This window comes from Myotis daubentonii, chromosome 17 (genome assembly GCF_963259705.1).
Source record: "Myotis daubentonii chromosome 17, mMyoDau2.1, whole genome shotgun sequence".
Lineage (NCBI taxonomy): Eukaryota > Metazoa > Chordata > Mammalia > Chiroptera > Vespertilionidae > Myotis > Myotis daubentonii.
The window spans coordinates 33,936,533-33,954,473 of NC_081856.1; the positions used below are offsets into that span (position 1 = coordinate 33,936,533).

At 42.3% G+C, this 17,941-nt stretch overlaps 1 protein-coding gene across 2 annotated transcripts in view; it reads left to right on the forward strand.

Annotated features, from left to right (window-relative positions):
- Positions 1–1,029: 1,029 nt before the first annotated feature.
- Positions 1,030–17,941, forward strand: part of CSMD3 (CUB and Sushi multiple domains 3) — an 886,927-nt gene continuing 870,015 nt past the window's right edge. For both annotated transcript variants that reach the window (XM_059671887.1, XM_059671888.1), the window contains exon 1: positions 1,030–1,332. In XM_059671887.1, the coding sequence (XP_059527870.1) occupies positions 1,155–1,332 (178 nt within the window). In that variant the 5' untranslated portion in view covers positions 1,030–1,154. The remainder of the gene's footprint in view (positions 1,333–17,941) is intronic.

Here is a 17,941-nt window from a genome sequence, read left to right on the forward strand (position 1 = left end):
AAAATGACAGCACAATAAAGCACGCCGGCTCGGGACCCAGCTCTCACACGCCAGGGGGTGAGGGAAAGGGGTGCCTGGGAGACGGGGGAGAGAAGCCGGCGAGTTAAGCGTGGCCAGTAGATGGCGCGAGAACTCTTCCCTTGTACGGTCTTAACCCTTGCGGCGTGTGTGGGGCTGCCAAGTCCAGACGTACACATAGATACATGCATTTCCCGTTTTGAAAGAAACCCTCCATTTACATATTTGGGACCGATTCAGAATTCAGACAAATGGGTTCCGTCCTCGATAGCTATCCCAGATAAAGTAGTTTTAACGGCGGCACACATCAGCTGGAGAGGCGGTAGGGACGAGGAAAGGGCGAACTATTTGGGGGAAATGACTCTGACTCCCTCCCCACCCGACCCCTCCCCACCCCACCCCCGGCCTGGTCTCCGATGAAATCGGTTTACCGAATCATGAAAACCCGGTTCCCGGTTTAGGCGTAAGCATTTGCATATGTAAATGCCGGTGTGCAAATAAATCCTGCTCTGTGCTCTCCCTTTTCAATTAAATCACAGGATAACACATGTGAGGCGCCTGCCTGAATTATGCTGCAACTACAGTAGTCACACACGTCCCATTGTAACGCGTGGGCATCCATGGAGCCCGATGCCTTCTCATCACGGTTTCCCCAAAAGCAATACCGACCCTCCGATTAAAATATTCCTTTAACATGCTTCTGTGGTCGCCGGCTGCCATGGCGAGCTCACTAACATCATATTTCCTGGGCTGCTTTTACAGGCAGAATTGATCTATTCGGGGGAGGAAGAAGAAAAAAAAACACCACACACACAAGCCCCTGAATTTCAAATATTGTGGGGAGTTTGTCGGAGAGCGGAGCTGGGCTTTCAGAGGCTCACTAGTGGTGTCTGGTGGTTCCTACAAGGAGCTAGAATTGAGGTAGGTTTCGGTGGAGGGGAAAAAAAACGCGCAAGAAAAGACAGAATCCAGAGTACGGAGACTCTGTGCCCCCGTTGGAGAGATGGTTGAGTCCTCGTCAAGGTTGCTGTGGTATCCCAGAAACACCATTCACTCCGAGCTGTGACCGCGCACCAACAACAGCAACAACTCCACTGCGCCGGCTGAGGAGCAGGAATCGGGAGCTCGCGGATAATATGAAAGGGATCCGCAAAGGAGAGAGCCGAGCAAAGGAATCCAACCCCCTGGAGCCTGGCAAGAGAAGATGCGCTAAATGTGGCCGCCCGGACTTCATCCTGATGAAGAAAATGGGGATTAAAAGTGGATTTACGTTTTGGAACCTCGTCTTTTTATTGACGGTGTCTTGTGTGAAAGGTAGGTCTGCTTTTTTTTTTGGCGGGGGGTGAAGGGGATGGGGTGGGGGTCCCGTCTGCTTTTGGATGGAGGTGAGCTGACTCGTCACCAGAGAGAGGCTGGTAGGTTACTTTGTAATTTGCACCGATAAAATAATCGTAATGATCCTGAAGAAGGAGTTGATTCAGAGCTCTTACTTCCCCCACCACCTCGGATAGGAAATGCATTTTGCTTGCCAGATTTGGCGTTCAATGCAGTGATTGAGCCTGTGCTCAATAAATATTCTTGCAGTATGCTCAAACGAATACGTGAGTTGGTTCTTACAGCCTCTCTAACTAGTGGAGGTCCAGGCAGAATTCCTCTGCAAGACTTTTCTGGGTGGTGTGGGGATTACCTTGATTTCTAGTCAAACCAGTCGGGTTTGATGCCTGGGTTGGAATATTTATATTAAAGACACTCCTGTAAATGCCTTTTTTTAACCCTTTCCGGTAGGAAAGTTACCGACATGCTAGGAATGTGGTGGTTTTAAATGCATTAGGGCACAGGGGTCTTCCAAGCACCCCCCCCACACACACACACACACCTACATAAATATCTTCATGTATATGTGAACAAATGCTATGTTGGTTCTTATCCATTGGTACATGGTAGGGGAGCTTCCTTGGGTCCTGTGGTAGAGGTTTGGCTTAAAATGAGGCTTTAGAAAACCGTCTGAGACACCTTGAAGTATAAAGATCCACCCTTTGGGGGTGAATGAAGGTAGGAGGAAAGTCATTAGCTGACGACCAAAAAGAAAATCCCCAGCAAGTCTCCGCGTTCAGACAGGTAGAGTGAGTGTCACATGCACAGACAAGGGGAGGTGGTGGGTGGGATGTACAATTTATTCTTAAACAGGAAGGCAAAGGGGGCGGTCAGGATCATTGGAAGGAGAACTGTCCTCGGGGGAGAAAATAGACCCCCCAGCTCTATTCCACAACTTACCCGGCACCCTGCTACCCATTAATTGCTGCCAAGAATACTCAGGAGGTGTTTGTGACTCATGCCATCATTTTTGAACAATCACCTCCCCATATACTCATGTCAGCTCTAATAGACACGATGGATCTCGCTTTCAGTGAAGCTAGTTTCAAACCCTGGGCGTCTGTGTGTCACGGGGAGGTGGTGTGTGCGTGTCGGGGGTGGAGGGGGCGGGGGTGTCTTGGCCCAGGCGCGCCGAGGCTGTCAACACAAACTGGCCGCTTCTTCCTTTGTGGAGGAGCGAGCGCCGCTCCGAACCGCAATCCGCCGAGTCTCTATGAAACAGTTTATTGTCCAGCTTGCAGCTGCCTGTCCCCCCACAGAAGGCAGCCCATTTGCATCCCGTGGAAATGATAATTCATGTTTTGGGTGGAGGGGTTCCCTCTCCCTCTATTAGGACCCATGATGGGTGGTGGCCTGTCTCGAATTTTAATGTACATCTCGAAATGCCAAGAAGTCGCCCTGGTCTCTCTGGCAGCAACAGCCCTGCAATCAACCTGCTCCTCCAAGCTCGATTCCCGCACACCCCCCTTCACCCCCCAGCCCCTGGAACCTCAGCGCAGCTCGATGCCCCGCTGTTTCTTCTGAGCTGCGTAACTACCCTGGCGGGTGCACAGAACGCGTCTCGGTGGCTTGCACGGGGGTTGCGTCGCCGGCTCCAAGTGCGAGGAGCCTCACATGTGTGCTTAGTTCGCCTGCCACTGGGAGTCCTTGGTTAATGGATGGCCCTGGGGCTGCCTGCTAGACGCGCGACCGGCGTGGGGGAGGCGCAGGGAGCCAGCAACGGCGCCGCGCAGGAAAAATGTGTGTGTGTGTGTGTGTGTGTGTGTGTGTGTGTGTTTTGCGGGGGGGGGGGGGCGGGGGAGGGGAGGCTCCTGCCAGAGGGTGACCCGGGGTTAAGCGCGAGTTTTCCAGTGATACCTGTTGAGCCAAAACGCATTCCGGGGGCAGGTAGGGAGAGGGGGTCTCCGACGTAGAGAGAGCACGCCCGCCCAACGAACCCCGAGCATCGCCGCCTGCAATCCCTGCCCAGCTGCCCGCACCGACCGCATTTGCCCGATCAGGCGCGCCCGTGGGAAGGGAGGGAGCCCGCCTTTGCTTCCAATGGCACCGGAAACGGGACCCCCTCTCCTCTCCTGACAACTTTGCGTTAAGCCAATGGGTCGCCACTAAGGGTATTTCAATTTGGGGGGCATGGGGAGAAAGTCGTGTGTCACACTCTGCTTTGGTCCGGGCCCAGCACCAAGGTTCTCCGGACCGTTTGAAAAACGTGTTTAAGGGTAGTGAGGTCCTTTATTGTCACTTATCTGTCACTTGGAAGGCGTCTCCTCTACTTTACAACTTGGTAGGCTGCCCTCAGATTCTGAGAAACCAACGTGGAGGCTGCATGCTCTAGACCTGCGCCCTCAGGGCTGGTGGTGCCAATGTTGCCAGTGGCTGCTGCTCCTCCTTCCCTCTCTCCCCATCTCCTGTCCATTTCACCTGAGTCTCCAGGCTTTCCCCAAAATGGCCCTGCTGAAATGGCACACATGCTGTCTCCCCTCATGCCTGCGCCCGCTTTTGTCTTCCACGCGGTTTCTTCTGGACTCCCGGGCCCACGGGAAAGCTCAGAAGGGGGGCCGTTGGGAAGGCTTTGCAGGTCTCACCCACGCTGGCTCCAGGGCGCAGAAGTTCAGGGGGCGCCGTTTTCCAAGTGCGCGGCTCCGCCTGGAGATTTCCACCTTGTGTCCCGCACTCCCACCCGCCACCTTTTCACCTCTGCCTGCAGCAGCAGAGACAAAGGGGCTCCGTGGGAGGCATCGCCTCGGAATAGAAGACACGGTGGCCCTGGGTAGTAGGCCTGAACCTCCAGAGTGGGGCTGGAGAGAGAGTCAGCCTTCTCTGGCTGCTTTATCTCCACGGTCATCATCTAAATTTGCAGGACAGCAAGTTGGAGAGGTGTGTGTGGGGGGAGGGAGTGGGGGCGCAGGGCAGGGGCTGCTTAGAACGGAGGCTTGCTGGTTTCCCACGGACACACACGAGCACAAACCCAGGCAGGCCGAGGTTTGTGAAACGCAGCATGCAGCTGCAGCGTGTCTGCCCAGGTCTCGCTCAGAGAGAAACTGTGCATCTCCAAGTCGTGCTGAAAAGTCCCGCCCACGTAAACAGACACGCGTGGGGGGCTTTCCCACACGCCTTCTCCCGAGAGCCCAGTGCACCGAAGGTACAGAACACACTGACCTTGCTTGGTCCACAGTCGGTGGGAGCCAGGGCGTGCGTCCGGGGTTTCTCTGGGGACCCTGGACTTCCAGAAGGATCCACGCTGCCGGGGGCCTTAGAACTCCGAGGAGGTCTCACTCCCACCACAAGGCTCTCCTGCAAGACTGGGGCTCACCCCCCTCCCCCAGTGAATCACTGCTGGAAAGGGTCTCGTCTCAGGTGTCCGCCTGGTGGAAGAGCTGCCTCCCCTTTCGCCCAGCTTAGGGGGGCCCCCACCCTGCGATCTCAGGGCTGACACCCTCACTCCCCGCCCTCGAGACTTAGCGTCTGACCGGACAGGTCAGAAAATTAGCTTTTCAAAGAGGGGTGGGGTGGGTTAACGTCTTTGCCAAACAATCACAGCAAACAAAAGACCACCCACCGCCAGGCCATCGTCACCCACAGAACCCTTCCCTGGGGGTTGCAAGACGGAGACTCCTGCTGGGAGATGACCTTTGCGTTGGAGTCCAGCGTCCCCATCCGGCCCGGGGTTTGGACCGGGGTTTGGACCGGGGTTTCTCCCTTCCATCGATTTCCTCTGGGAGTGTTAGTGGATTTCTTTTAGAAGGCCAGGCTCCCCGAAATTTCCTAGGACCTCGGAGGTTAAACCCGAGTGCCTGACTTGGATCGTGACGCGTGCCTGCATTCGTGTGTGTGTGTGTGTGTGTGTGTGTGTGTGTGTGTGTGTTGCTCGGAGGGGAAGGTCCACGTGGATGGACACGGAGGGGCCTTTGGGAGGCCTCGAGAATGCGGGGGGTGGGGGGAGTCCGAGGAGTAAATGGGTGGTAGGTAACAGTGCGTTGATGTTCCCCAGACTCATGGTCGGGAGCTGCGCCACTGCTGCCACACATTTGACCGAGGCGCGAAGAAGGCGCCCTCTCCCCAAGCTGACCACAGTGCTGCCCTCTCCCAGCTTCCACTCCAACAGGCACTGGGGGTTGGAAACCCTCCTGGGGACCGGTCATGGGGTTGCTGATCCTCTCTGATCGCCCGCACCCCCACCCCAGCTCCGTCGCTGAAACGCCAGCAAGGGAGCCATCCCGGGGTTCCCGCGCCGCAGTGGCTCAGTGGGACCCCGGAGAGGGCAGGGGAACTGGAACCGCGCAGGGTCACCCCGGGCGGGCGCCGCGGGCCGAGAGCGGGGGCGCGGGGGGGGGGGGCGGGGGTGCAGCGCATTGCAGAAGAGTAAGGAAGCAGGACGCCCAAGGAAGGGAGACGCACGCGGGCATCAGGCGGAGTCCCTGCTCCCGGAGCTGAGCACGGCGCCTTCGGGGAGGCTGGGCACTGCCGAGTAGCTAAGCCAACCCACTTTACCGCCCCGAAAAGGCTTGCACAGTTCCCAGGATTCTGAGTGGAACTTGCTCTGGACAGTTACCTGGTTGCAATTGTTCTGAAATGTCTTTTTTTTTTTTTTTTTTTTTTTTTTTTGCAGCAACATATTTCCCTGAATCTTTTGGTGTTAATGGTTTGGGGGAGGGCGCGCGAGCTCTCTCTCTCACACACACACACACACACACACACCCTTGTAGCAAAAGTGTGAGCAGAAATAATTAAGGAGCACGTTTTAGCCTCTTGCAAATCTGATACCAGCTCCTTGGAGATCCTTCAAGGAGAAAGGGGGTGTAATTACTCACTATATTAAGTACTCCAGGAGCATCGCCTCAGTTGCAGGAGCTCTAACTGTTCATGGTATTCATCAGAGTTACTATTTGTGGGGTAGCTAAGTATATTTGGGGTATACATGTCTTTTCCCTGAACACACAATTTGGTGTCTACAGAAACAATGGAATAATACAATGAAGCAGTAGCTAATGCTATCTACACTGTTCTAAATATAGTGTAAGTAAAACTCTATTAAAAGTGAGATCTGGGAAAAGAAAGTGGTAAGAGAAGTAGGACATTAATAATGCCTTGTACTTATGTGGAAACAAACACTGATGTTAAATGCTTTCTACCATCTCCAACAGCAATAAGTAAAACAGACTAAACTTCAGTTCCTTAGGCTCCAACTACACTTCTCCCTGTGTCCCAAGAGGTGACGTTATGTATCCATCAGGGTCCCTAGAAAACACTTCAGGATATCAAATACATTCAATGATTGTATTCATTGGTTCTCAACCTGTGGGTCGCGAACAATGAAAATACATCCTGCATATCAGATATTTACATTACGATTCATAACAGTAGCAAAATTACAGTTATGAAGTAGCAACGAAAATAATTTTATGGTTGGGGGTCACCACAACATGAGGAACTGTATTAAAGGGTTGCGGCATTAAGAAGGTTGAGAACCACTGCTGGAGGCACCCAACCATATGTCTGGCAAGGAACCTATTACTTTAGGGTACGTGACTATTTGAGAAAATATGCCATCTTGTATTTTGAATTCCAATGTTTGGGAGATTAGAAGTACAATGCTTACAAAGGAAGAGATTATGAAAAGATGTGTGAGATACAAATAAAATGTAAGGCAATTTTATTTTATCTATGGATGCATTAAAACATAACTCCTGTTTCTATTCTCCCATTCCCTTTACTCATAATTTAAAGGGGTTTATAATTTCAGGATACAATGGCAGTTCTGATTGGGATTTTGGATGAGGTCTGTCTGGTAAGGATGATAGAACAGACACTATTTTTAGCAAATTCATCTTTTCTCTCAAAGTGAGTGGGTGGGTGATTCATGGTTCTGTCCAGGGAGATCAATCCCCATGTCTTCAAGATTTCTTCAGAATTAGACCCTTATGAGGCTCCCATTCTCATCGGGATTATCACTTTTACAAAAAAAAAGTCAATTTATTGAATGTCTCCCAGTATTCCTGGTCTTAGTACTAAGGATCAACTTTCTCTCAATCCTCCCATCTTGCAGCCATGACCCCTTGTTAAACTATTTCTTGGTGCCTGTTGAGAATTCATAAGGATTAATATTTTCTACATAATGATGGCTTGTTGCCCAAAACCCAGTTTGAAATCTCCTCTAAAAAAGTCAAAATGTAGCCGAAACCGGTTTGACTCAGTGGATAGAGCGTCAGCCTGCGGACTGAAGGGTCCCAGGTTCGATTCCGGTCAAGGGCATGTACCTGGGTTGCGGGCACATCCCCAGTAGGAGATGTGCAGGAGGCAGCTAATCGATGTTTCTCTCTCAACGATGTTTCTAACTCTCTATCTCTCTCCCTTCTTCTCTGTAAAAAATCAATAAAATATATTTTAAAAAAAGTCTAAATGTAGACCATTACCATATGCATCATCACAAACCTTGTAATTGGTTAACAGGAATATCAATGACCATCATGTGGCATTAGATCTCACAATATTATTCTACTGGCTCTTAAGTGGTTGCTCTACAATAATTTTCTAAATGTTCCTGAACTAGTAGCACCCTCTGGGGACATGTTAAAACTATGAACTCTCAGATCCCCACCAGAGGTCTATTGAACCAGATGCCCTGATAGTTCGGCACAGACATTGCTATTTTTATTTAGTCATCCAGGTATTTCTGATGCACTCTAAAATTTGTGGATCACGGGGGTAAAGTGGAAAGACCAAGGTCTCTGGAGCCACCATGACCCTGATGTCAAATAATTTTACTAGCAACTCAACTTCCTTAGCTTCATTTTCGTTATCTATTTTTAAAAAGTTTAAAATATCAGTAGGACCATAAGGAGATTCTAGAGCAGGGGTGGGCAAACTTTTTGACTCGAGGGCCACAATGGGTTCTTAAACTGGACCCGAGGGCCGGAACAAAAGCATGGATGGAGTGTTTGTGTGAACTAATATAAATTCAAAGTAAACATCATTACATAAAAGGGTACGGTCTTTTTTTTTTTTTTTTAGTTTTATTCATTTCAAACGGGCCGGATCCGGCCTGCGGGCCGTAGTTTGCCCACGGCTGTTCTAGAGGTAACATATATAGTGCCTAACACTAGCAATCGTCAGTATTATCAAAATACACGTCCATGTGCAAAGCCAGTATGAACTCTCACACACTTTATCCCTCACACAAGCAGCCTTAACTTTTCCATAGCAGTAAATAAAAAATGCAGCATCTTCTCACTAGCTATTATTGCATTTTGGCCAAGTTCCCAGGCTGTTATCCATTTGAGAAACACTCTGAAATGTCTACTTATCACCGTTACTCCGTTACTTCAGGTGCTGGCTCTATGAATCAAGGCCAGACCCATAGCTTCAAAATGTTACCCCTGATCCTGGGCTCATTTCATCTGTTACATTTCAATATTGATTTACTTTAATATTGCTCAATTAATGCAATTACATGAACTTGTGTTATTCATCTTGTCACAGATCATGGTGTTTACAGTGCTGGGAGGATTCTTAAATATCAGCTAGTTCCATGCCAATATTTTAATACAATAAATGCACATGCCTAGGAAGGATAAGTGATTTTTACTAGGTTACAAAGATCATTAGCTCCAGAATTGAGACTAGATCATTGACATTCAAGTTCATGTTCAACTCTCTTTGTACTATGCCTTATCAGTTTTGCTACAGAGCTTGCTCAGATGGCACCAATGAAGAAAATCACAACAGTTAATATTTAAGTACCACATATCAATTAGTGATTATATGTTGTGTGGTAAAATTTTAAAAATGTTAACCACTTGTTTTGTAGAAGACAAAAAGAAATAATTATGTTATGAAAAACAGTTTCTAAAATATATGATATGTATATCAAATAAATAATTATATTTTAATAATCTATTTCATAAAATATGTCTATAAAAATAAAATCAGTGTATTGACAGCTTTTTATGTCTCTGAGAACTTTGAGGGATAGTACTTAGAATGAAATTCTTATTTATTTTTTCTTATAATCTGGACCAATTTCGTATTTAAAGGCTTTTAAATCTAGAAAATTTGTTCTTAATTTTTTTCTGCATTTTCATTATGTTTAAGTCTTATTAACATCAAATTTATTCATTCTCTCTCACCTGCTTTCTCATGTGCATATTTCTCTGACATGGTCTATATAAGAAAATGCTGTAATTCAAAACTATACCGTAGGAAAAATAGTACATTATGTAAATATTAATAGCACAAAAAACAAGCAATGATATTAAGGGCTTATCTTTAATTTTATTGATATGGGAGATACCTTTTAACTTTCTTTAAGATATGGGAGTAAAATATCCAAAGTAATTAATGCTAGTAAATTTGAGGAGTTTAAATGTTCAAAATGTGATTGAAAAAATAATGAGTGATCTCTTAAAAGCTGAGTTTGTAATGGTCAAGATTATGAAAGTCTTCTTCCTGTCTTTGCTTTATGTTAGTCAATTTTAAGGGAATAGTTATGATTATATATTTTAAAGTGATTGTAGGAATTTCAAAAAATTACATTTAAAAATATGATTGGATACCATTTTGAAAGGAAATTTATAAGTGCAAAAAACAATTCAACTATAACTCTTAGATTCCAACCCAGTGTCTTGAGTACAATGAACAATTTATGAATGCAGATGAATTTATGGACTCCACATATAAAATAATGTATGGGCATAAAAATTGTTTATGAGTTGTATTATGATCCTTATAAAATAAATTTGTTCCTTTTGGTACCTTAATCTTCCATTTGATTTTGTAGGATTTTAAGGATGGGAAAACTCTGAAAACCTATTTTTACTACCTAGACTAGTGTCAAACAGTCAGGAAATGCACATTAGATTTATTTGTGGGCCAAGGGAAGATACTTTAAAGTATTCATATCCAAGTTCCATCAATACAGTCTACTTCATTCCGTAAGGACACCTTGGTAAAATGCACAGGTGTCGCTGCTTGTCTTCACACAAAGAGGAAGCAGGTAAGAGAAATGGAGTGACTTCCCAAGCTAGGGTGCAAACCAGTCTTTACATTTCCTGCCCAGGGCACATTTCTCTTTATTTTGGATGCTGCCTTATGAGCCTCCTTAATTGTTCCTAATTGGTTGATGGGAGCAAAGCTTCTTGAAATGAAAGCACATTGTGCTTACACGAAAATCTTAACCAGACTTACGGTAAAACAGTATTTCCCGAAGCAATTGTGTTAGGAAACACACATACACCCATGTAAATGAGAAACTTAATATACAATTTAAAGATTAACCTAAAAATTAAATGGGAGCATTGAAATGTATATTGTCATCTACAAAAATACATCTATTGAATAGATTACATTTTCTTGTGAATGTGATAGATAACATGTATTTTCATATGTAACAAAAGTGCTATACTTTGTCCTTTCTGAACTTCAGACACCCCCAGCATAAACTAGCCTTTTTCTTGCATTATTAAAAAAATATTTTTTGTTGGTGTATATTTTAGAGATGTTATTTTTACCTACATTAAAAATTTTAAAGCTGATATATCCTAATAATACCCTTATATACAATGTTCGTAGTGCATACTTGTTACATTGAACACTTTTTTTTTTTTAATGGGACATCCTTATTTGTTAAGTAGTTTTGCATCTTACAACAGCTAGATGTAGATTTCTCCACGGTTGGCAAAAGTCAGAGATAAAGGTATCTCTACAATCTGTCTCCAAGTCTATTTCCTCTAATTATGATTCCAGGAGTTTTGTAATGTTGAGAATTGATTGTCAGCCAAGTTCTTTATTTTAATATTGACTCTATTTTTAAATAATTCACTTGAGTTCATTGAAATTTTAAATCAGAAGTTGACTTGACATTTTGCTTTGATGATTTTGGTGATGGGAAGGGAAGCGGATTACTAACTAAAATACATTTCTTAAGCTTGTTCACATTCCCATTAACTGCTTGTTTCATAGTTACTTAATAAAATTATCAGCTGTGTTATTATTTTTTATTATTCTAATTTCTCAAATATCTATTTTAGTTTTTCTGTAGGGGCATATCTTTTATTTTTTTGTTTGTTTGTTTACCCTATGAGGGTTCTCTGATTTGAAATTCTGAAAAAATATTAATTTTATTTTCTCTTATAACACCACATAATGGGTACCTGAGGTTTAAGAACTGAGTGGATACTTTAAAAAATGTAAGTTGAAGCTGTATTTTATTATGAGCATTTTAATATAGAGAAGTGAATATGAGTCTACTCTTTTACTCTATTAAAGCATAATAAGATACTGTTAATTTCAGGTAATTTGCAATTGTTAGAAATGACTTGGCTTTCAGTCTTTAAATTATATTTTCAGATACAAAAATGACTCTTCTGAATCTGTTATTGGACATATAATTTGAATTTCCCCCAAATGTTGGTAGTGAATTTATGCTGATCTACCTGCACGTTCTATATAACATTGAGCTCTGTGTTGCTAAAAGCTGCATTTGCAAGATAACAGATCAAAGTTAGGAGAACAGGCAGAATAAACACAACTGAATCTCCTGGAGATGAAACACAGGATACATTGGATTTATTGGCTTTGTGCTCTAATGGACTGAGCTATGTAGTCTAGACGAAATATTTACTCAGTGTTCACATATATGGAGAAAACCCGAGTTAAGGTTTTTTGACTAATGTCTAAATCAAAACAGCTGAACTGATTCAAATTTTCCTGTAAACAAATTTGCATCCAGGCTGCTAATTTGTGTGCCAATTTCCAGCTCCATAACTTCTAAAGATGAAAAAGATGATAAACTCTCTTAAATGAAGTTTGCAATAGAAATGCTGACAGGCCCATGATTGCTTGTATTTCATTCATGTTCAATGCTCTCTGTTCATGACTTAAAAAAAAATAAAACTTTCATCTATAAATCCTACTAGGACTTGAGTGCCTTTTCATCTGTTAAATCTTTATAAAAGAGGTCAAATAGTAACTCTTAAAATCAATTCTCTAGCAAAGTGCTAAGAAATCTTTAATTTCTGTGTTAGCTTTGCAGTATTCATTAACATATTACAGATGAAAACCAGAAATGACATTTTGAACTTAATTTTTAAGTATTACCAATGTGTAAGTCCTTAGAAATCAGCCATTTCTCAAGAATTTGAAGTTTACTACCTATGTTTACCTGTTATTGTATCTATTATTGAAATCTCCCCATTTTATAAGGACTTCTTTCTAATTATGCAATTCTTTCAAAAGCAAAATTCTTGAAGGTCTCAAAAGAAATTGGAAGATGTTAGAGATGCTAGGTTATATCTTGTGCTAGTAAATATAATCTCAGTTGTTTCTATCATTTTCTTTTGGTTAAAGTCAAGTTTGGTTATTATGTCTTTTATTACAATAGTATTATCTTGAATTGAATACTGTAGCTTTGACACATTTTAAGTTAGGAGCTATGAAAGATGCAGTGGTCAGTAGATTTTATGACTACAAAGAGAAATGGTGACTTATTGATCAGTTCTGGAACTCATCAACATATTCATTCAGCTATCAATCATTTATTAAGGACCAGTATGTATGGGAAACCATTGCCTAGACTTGAAAAATCAGGGCCCTGACCCTGTGTGGCTCATTGGTTAAGTGTGGTCCCATACACCTAAGGGTGGTAGGGTTCAATTCCCTGTTAGGCCAGGTTGCAGGTTCTGTCCCCAGTAGGGGGTGTGCAGGAGGCAGCCTGTTGATGTTTTACTCTCATACAGATGTTTCTCTCTCTCCCTTTCCCTTCCTCTCTTTCTAAAAAAGAAAAAAATCAATAAAAAAAAAAGAGTATACCTAGTATACCCTAAAAGAAGACATAGGCTTTATTTTGAAGTAGGCGATCATAATACCAAAGCAATTGGTTATAGTAAAATTGTTTAGTTCTTCAATGGGATTCTTTTATCATGAAATATCAGTGATATACCACCTTTACTTACATATCTTATCTAGTAAATCATTATCTATCATAGGTAAGTGTTAACATTCTACAGATATTGTTTGAAACTTTGCAATGAAATGCATCATTTTGTGGTTTAATCTAATGTAATTTCCCTTGTAATTTTCCATTAAAATGTTTATTGACTCCCATCTGTTCAGCCAACTGATATTAACTAGTTTATCCAGTATTAATGATGATCCCACATGTATTTTTGTAACAGTGTTTGTACAGTTATATAATAGCTTGTGATCAGCAAATTGTGCTTCTTACCCGTTTTATTTTTCCATGTTAGGTTTTGCTTCAGAACTCCTCACTTAGCTTGCTAATGCTTTCAGATTAAAATTTAAATTACTGCCCCTTCACTTGGTGACTCATATGAAATGAGCCTTGAGCTAACTTATCAAGGTCAATATATGCAAAGGGCCAAATAAATAAGTAAATATAAAATATAACAGTTTCTGTTATAATCTTCTATTCCTTATTTTTGTCTTTATTGAAGAGTTAAATAAGTAGATTATATTTCATTTTGCTTTTTTAAAATCTGTAATATAAAGAGCAATAGAAGAATTTATGAATGGCTAAAGGATGAAATACTGGCAATGATTAATACCAATTTTGATACATAGGAGTCCAATAGGATAATCTATCTTTACAAGATTAGGATATTCACCAAATTTGATCTAGGATTTTATATTTATTTCATTTCCCCCACATTGATTGCTTTGATGATACATATTATTTTAATGTTTGCACCAATACCCTACATCATAATTTCCATCTCCTTACCAGGGGTCCTCAAACTACGGCCTGCGGGCCACATGCAAATACAAAATGTTCCCATTTTGTTTTTTTACTTCCAAATAAGATATGTGCAATGTGCATAGGAATTTGTTCATAGTTTTTTTTTAAAACTATAGTCCGGCCCTCCACCGGTCTGAGGGACAGTGAACTGGCCCCCTGTTTAAAAAGTTTGAGGACCCCTCCCTTAGTTCCTTTCACATTCCATAAAGCTTCTTCATTATCTAATGATAATGTAATATGGAAGAAACCAGATTTGGTGTTTATTCATGCAACAGATATTGAAAGATTTTTCAATTTCTAAGTCTCAAAATCTTGACTTATTAATATAAGATCAAAACCAAACATATCTATTATCTATGTAAATTGCTATCTTCTCTGTTTTGATTACTTCAGCAGGGTGAAAAGGTAAATTCAGAAGCTTGAGATATAAGCTTTGGATTGTTCTAGTTAACTTGGTAAAACTAAAGGAAGAAATTTTCACGTGCATCGTGGTGAATTTCCAACACTTTCCATAATACATAGGATTAGCTCCTCTTATTGAAACACCAAACTAATGCATGGGAGACAGATCTGCAGAATATGCTGACTTGTTTTCATCAACATTTCAAAACCAATGTCTAAGTTTCTTCCTTTCTTTGCCATAACAAAGAAAGTGGTCCCTTTACTTTTCACAGAGCTCGTTACACAAACAAATAACCAACCCTGCACTGCCTTTCCATTCGTTTCATCTTTTCTTCTCAACTTCCAACTCTCTATTCTATTCAAAGTATTACTGACACTTCATATATAAAGACAGTGTTATAACAAGGACTCCTTGCTTATAATGAAGTGGAGAGGTTCTCAAGCTGTCTTGTTTGTTGTTAATACATAAGAGAATCTCACAGAAGTCACCTGTTAAGATATACAGCCAGCCTTGGTGAAAATTAGAAGGGGTCATAGATGGTGATGTTTGCCTACTCAGCTAGTTCTAGGAAAGGTGTTTGGATAAAAGAGGCAACTCTGTTACACACTCTTCAAGTACTTTAAATTCCAAAATTAAATGCAGTCAACAAAATCTTGTTGATAGCGAATAAACACAATGCCCAATAGCATATGCAGACTCATTAATTGTATATTTAAGCACAAATATTCACAATTTATGAATTCTGTCTCCTACATTTTTACTTCAACTTTTATGATGTTTCATTTTTCTTTAAAGCACTTGTGAAAACATTTTCCCCAGTAAGATATCTCATTAGGCATTTCTACTTCAGAATCTTTTCTTCTTTTATCATCTTCATGGCAGGGAAGGAAACTGATTGTCCCTGACCACTGCCGTGGAGTGTGAGAGCCTCTCATTGAGGCGTCTCAACTTGGCATGATAGATAGACTTAACTCCTTTTAAAATTTGAGGAAACAACGTAGAAGGAGGAAATTGGCAAGTGCAGAAAATGGAGTTCAAATCCGGCTTGCCCGCCTCAAAGCCTTTGCTCTTTTTACCAAATTGAAAAGGATTTAATTGACTTTAAGGGGAAAAATTCCAGAGATTGAGATGACTTCTTAATTTGTTCTCATGTACACGGTTATTTCTTTTCTGGAGTGAGTATTTATGAACATAGAACAATTTATTTCATATGCTGCAAGATGAAGGGAAGGCTATAGAAGCAGGAGAATTCAGAAAAGTCAGACCGGTTATGTTATCAGAGGGACAGGCCTCATGTCAGTGTTTGGACATACTTTGTTGAGTTCTTTAGTAAGTTACATATATGTAACAACATATATGTGCATATGTACATGTGTGTATATATATAATAGTTAGGTATTGTATTTAATGCTACCTAATATTGTATATTTTTTACAAATTAAAATAGAAAGTCATAACTATAATTTATGTATAAGGCCTTACTTCATGTTTACTTATATTTTTCCTTATTTTCAACAGCCTAGATTTTATGGAAAATTCTCTATGAATTTATTTCTTAAAAATGTAAAAGAAATGAAACATGTTTCCTTAATTCATAACTCTACTGAGTAAAAGAGAGTTGTCAAAGATCGTAAATCACCTAGCATGGGATCTTTATACCTAACTTAGTACCTTATAAACAGTGTAAGCACTCATTAAATATTAGGAGAATTGAATTGGATTAAAGTTAATTGAATTCATTAATTTAATTTAAGTCCAACCTGCATTCAGAAAAATCAATATATATTGCCCAAATCTTGTAGTTGTTTAAACTTCAAATGTTTCCAACTCTTTCAATAGTGGCTAGTGATATCCAACAATTTCTAGGAAATAAAAGAATACATAAAACTTTTATCTACTGACATAGTTTGTAAATGCAAGGTCTAGATCAGAGTCCAAAGTCCCTGCATTAAGGAGAACCAAGATGGCGGCATAGGTTAACGCTGGAGTTTGCTGCTTTGAACAACTACTTCAAAAGTGAAACTAAAACACGGAACGGACATCACCCAGAACCACAGGAACGCTGGCTGAGTGGAAGTCCTACAACTAGGAGGAAAGAGAAACGCATACCGACACTCAGAGGAGACGCAGTGCTGAAGTCAAATTCTGAGGTGCGGAGTGCGCGGAGCAGGCTGGCGGCAGAGGGCGCGGTTGTTGTTTTCAATCGGGAGGGAGTCGCAGACTCTGAGCTCCAGATACAGGCGAGTCTTTAGGGACCCAGGCTCAAACGGGAGAAGCGGACTGTCTGGCTTCGGTCAGAGCGAGTGCAGCTTTCTCTCCGAGCCTTGCAGCGGGTGCTGGGACTCAGAGAGGCAGAGCCCCTGGGGACAGGACTGAGAGCCGCCATAACTGCTCTCTCCGGCCCACCCTGTTGATCCTGTTCGACCCGCCCCGCCCAAGCCCTGCACAGAGGCATTTACCGGATAGCCTCAGGCAAAGGCTAGATTAGCACCTCCCTAGAGGACAGAAGTTCTCTCACTGCTGACACAGCTGATTCTCATAGCCACTTGGCCTGGAGGTCAAACCCTCCCTGGAATTAGCTACAACAATCAAGATTTATCTATAAGACTGCGAACAAAGACCACTAGGGGGTGCACCAAAGAAGCATAACAAAATGCGGAGACAAAGAAACAGGACAAAATTGTCAATGGAAGAAATAGAGTTCAGAACCACACTTTTAAGGTCTCTCAAGAACTGTTTAGAAGCTGCCGATAGACTTAATGAGATCTACACGAAAACTAATAAGACCCTCGATCTTATATTGGGGAACCAACTAGAAATTAAGCACACACGGTCTGAAATAACGAATATTAAACAGACGCCCGACAGCAGACCAGAGGAGCGCAAGAATCAAGTCAATGATTTGAATTGTGAGGAAGCAAAAAACATCCAACAGGAAAAGCAAAATGAAAAAAGAATCCAAAAATGCGAGGATAGTGTAAGGAGCCTCTGGGACAGCTTCAAGCGTACCAACATCAGAATTATAGGGGTGCCAGAAGATGAGAGAGAGCAAGATATTGAAAACCTATTTGAAGAAATAATGACAGAAAACTTCCCCCACCTGGTGAAAGAAATGGACTTACAGGTCCAAGAAGCACGGAGAACCCCAAACAAAAGGAATCCAAAGAGGACCACACCAAGACACATCATAATTAAAATGCCAAGAGCAAAAGATAAAGAGAGAATCTTAAAAGCAGCAAGAGAAAGTAACTCAGTTACCTACAAGGGAATACCCATACGACTGTCAGCTGATTTCTCAACAGAAACTTTGCAGGCCAGAAGGGAGTGGCAAGAAATATTCAAAGTGATGAATACCAAGAAACTACAACCAAGATTACTTTATCCAGCAAAGCTATCAT